This window comes from Lolium rigidum, chromosome 4 (genome assembly GCF_022539505.1).
Source record: "Lolium rigidum isolate FL_2022 chromosome 4, APGP_CSIRO_Lrig_0.1, whole genome shotgun sequence".
NCBI classification, from domain to species: Eukaryota; Viridiplantae; Streptophyta; class Magnoliopsida; order Poales; family Poaceae; genus Lolium; species Lolium rigidum.
In genome coordinates this window covers 145,324,074-145,327,532 of record NC_061511.1, presented here as the reverse complement: position 1 = coordinate 145,327,532, position 3,459 = coordinate 145,324,074, and the positions used below count along the sequence as shown (strand labels likewise).

The window sequence follows — 3,459 nt, the reverse complement described above, 5'->3', positions numbered from 1 at the left end:
GCACACTGCAGGTGTTCGAGAGCAAGACATTCTCATCAGCAAAAGCTTTGACTCTTCTCCTACATCACCCAAGGTGGTGTGGCCTGCAGACTGAAGCAAAAGATTGCACCAGTCAATTCTTGGCCATACCTTTACATAAATCACAAGGAAACTAGTTGAATGTCAATGAAGTAAAGCAAAAGAGAAATCATACTGGAACAAGCTCCACTAGTTGATACAGCTCATACATCTGATAATTGGACATAGCATCAACAACCTCAAACATCCATTCTTCCAGATTGCTCTGACATATAAACACGATACTTATGAACTAAAAGTAAGCCCAACCTTGCATATGTAGAAGATCACTGAGAATAACATTGCTAAATATACATTCATATGAACTATGAAGAAAAGTGAAAGTTTTAGAGAGATTACAAAATGTCAAGGTGGCTGGTAGAAAAGATTGTATTAGTATTCATTCTGCGTACATTCCCCAGTGGCAATCAGAAGCCATTATCCCTAAGGATATAATAGGGATACACATTTCACTTTCTTGTGATTCTGACACACCGCAGGCAGTTTGGATTTCTTATGCTGCCAGGAGGGCTTTACGCGAGCCAAAAATCCGTTGTGCTTTCTTGGGAGTTGGTCCAATATACAATGTATCAACTACTCAACCAAGCCCATGGAAAAATTGATACTTTGCCGGGAGCAATTTCACATCCTCCCGATATTTCCCATTCCTTGAAAAGAGAGACAACATCAACGAAGTAGTGGAAGCTTCAAGTGAGATGCTCTTTCCATCAACTTTAGACAAATAATCTCCGGCCTTGGCAATCTCACCTTTTTCTAACAACATTCTGATGATATCATTTACAAGGCGGGAGCAGGGAGCACAACCAATCTTCTCCATTGATGAAAAGATAATGCCCGCTTCTTCCACTGACCCTTCTTTTAGAAGATTTTTTATCACTATGCCATAAGTAGAAACATTAGGTACCAACCCACTGGTTGAGATTGCAGCAAACAAATTTTTAGCTTCTTCTCTTCTTCGAACCTTGTACATTGCATTGATCATGATATTGAGTGTTGTAATATCAAACTTTACTTTCATTGCACCTAATTCCCGGAACAGCTCGATTGCTTCACCAACACAATTATTTCTGCAAAGTCCTCCAAGAATTATTCTGTAGGTGAAAATGTCAACCGTTATTCCACTTTCGGTCATCTCACGGAACATTTTCTTTGCAGCATTAGTGCTCCCAGAACGAAATAACCCATGCAGTATGATGCTATATGTAACAATGTCAGGTTTTATTCTCTTACGTGTCATTTCTGCGAATAGAGCCAGACCATCTTTGACCCTTCCATTTTTAAAATAGCCATTCAGAAGAGTATTGTATGTAACAACATCAGGCTCAACACCAGCTGATTCCATTCCATCAAGAACTCTGAGTGCTTTATCCATCTTGCCGACTAAGCAATATCCGTCAATCAGTGAAGTAAACGTAATGACATTAGGCCTCTCACCAATGTGTATAACCAGGTCAAAGATATCTTTAGCATGCCCAACCCTTCCTTCTTTGCATAGATTGCTTATCACTGAAGTGAAGAACGACATGCTGGGACGCGGAATACCTTTGTTCATCATTTCAGAAACCAACTCCTTTGCTTTAACCAAATCACCATGTATACAACAACCCTGGATTAGGCATTGATAAACAGCATTGTTTGGTTGTATTCCCACATCTATCATCCCATCAAATTTCTCCACAGCATCGGCCAGCCTACCCATTCTACAAAGTGCGTCTATTACAATTGTATAGGTGACTACATCCGGACTCAGTCCTTGTCCGTGCATTTCAGTAAATATGAGCATAGCTTCATCCATCATTCCACGTTTAGCATATGCACCAATTAATATGTTGAGAACCTTGCAGTTGGGTACAATACCGTTGTCTTTCATTGAATTAAAAAGATTAATCATATCAACTAAGCATCCTTCATTGGCATACCCATGAAGCAAAATTAAGTATGAGACGATATCAGGTTTGTGTCCCTTGGAAATCATGGAATAAAATATTTCTGCAGCTTCTTTGCTTCTTCCATGCTTGCAAAGGGATGCCATGAATGAGGTGCAAGTAACAATACCTGGTATCAGGCCTCGGCTTGTCATTTCTCTGAACATTTTAGCCGCCTCACCCCACCGCCCTGATGTGGAATGTCCATGGATCATGCAAGTATAAGTCACTCCATCCGGTTGAACACCATTCCCAACCATCTGGCGAAGGACAAGCTTTGCCTTGTCTGTTGCTCCGGACTTGCACAACGCATCAATAACCAAGTTATATGTAACCACATTGGGTGCAACACCTTGCCGCATCATTTCATGGAATAGATTGCATGCCTTGCCTATTTCGCCCTCCTTAAACAAGCCGTGGATGACTGTGTTATATGTCACCACGTTGGGGGAGCAGCCACCTCCTTCTCTCGCCACCATCTGGAGCAGATCAAGTGCTTGCTGGGTCCTGCTATCTTCGCATAACCTCTTCAGAACCGTGTTGTATGAGATAACATTAGGCACGCAGCCAAGCTCGGGCATCCTATGAAGCAGCAGCATGTTGACAGCCTCATCTGTCCGTTTTGCCTCGCACAGGCACTTGAGGAAGGTGTTGGCGGTGACCTGGTCTATCTTCAGGCCAAGTCTGAGGAGGCGGCCGAAGAAGGCAAGCCCTAGGTCCGGTCGACGTGCGCGGCAGCAGCAGTCCATGAGGATGCCATAGGTGCAGCCTGTGGGCTGCGCCACCAGCATGCCGGCATCTTCTCGGCACACGCGGTTGAAGAGCGCGACGGCGAGAGTGGGGCCAATTCTTCGGTCGTCGTACGACGGAGCACGGGCGAGTGCAGCGAGGAAGGCGTTGAAGGAGCGCTCGGGGACCGGGGTGGCCTGCCGCAGCAATTCGTCGAACAGCTGGTGTGCCTCCTCCGGGCTGAGCGTCCCGGCGCGGACGCGCTCGGTGGCTGCGGCAAAGGAGGCGGCCGCAGACCAGGATCTTGAGCGCCGGGAGGTGGAGGAGGAGCTGCGACGGAGGGGGAGGAGGCGCGACATGGGCGTGCTGGAGAAGTGGCGGAGGCGGATTCTGGACATTGGCTGGGTGGAGGAGGAATGGCGCAGGCGTAGTCCGGAGATTGGCTAGTGGAGGAAGAGGATGAGCGGCGGCGGCGGAGGGTGGGCGTTGCCGTGCTGGAGCCTGGAGCAGAGGCTAGGCGTGCTTGTGCCGATGAGCGTTTCCTTGCTCGTTTCTGTCTTCCCAGTCCGGTCGTACGAGGAAGAAAAAGTTCAGTTTTTTACAAAATGGCACAGAAAACCAATATCTGGTTGTTGACAGAGAACGAGCAAGTTAAAGTTTGAGTCTCAAAACAAGAGTGGTTGGAGTTTCTACTTTGACAAGATGGCTATACACTTGAAAATAGCCA

General features: G+C 46.3%; 1 protein-coding gene across 2 annotated transcripts; it reads right to left on the bottom strand.

The window, feature by feature from the left end:
• Positions 1-122: 122 nt before the first annotated feature.
• On the bottom strand, positions 123-3,130 carry LOC124708710 (protein Rf1, mitochondrial-like). Of its 2 annotated transcripts, XR_007005290.1 has the most exons (2): positions 418-2,794; positions 123-283 (listed from the first exon to the last, which is right to left on the bottom strand). XR_007005290.1 is itself a non-coding variant. In XM_047240381.1 (1 exon), exon 1 carries the CDS (start codon positions 3,128-3,130, stop codon positions 656-658), a length of 2,475 nt encoding a protein of 824 aa, XP_047096337.1. In that variant the 3' UTR covers positions 123-655. The 2 variants fall into 2 exon arrangements, 1 of the variants encoding a protein (XP_047096337.1); XM_047240381.1 differs by having other exon boundaries at positions 123-3,130.
• Positions 3,131-3,459: the final 329 nt, after the last annotated feature.

Bases quoted from the DNA above. Each gene is read 5' to 3' on its own strand.
- LOC124708710 (XM_047240381.1), bottom strand. From the start codon at position 3,130: ATGTCCAGAATCCGCCTCCGCCACTTCTCCAGCACGCCCATGTCGCGC.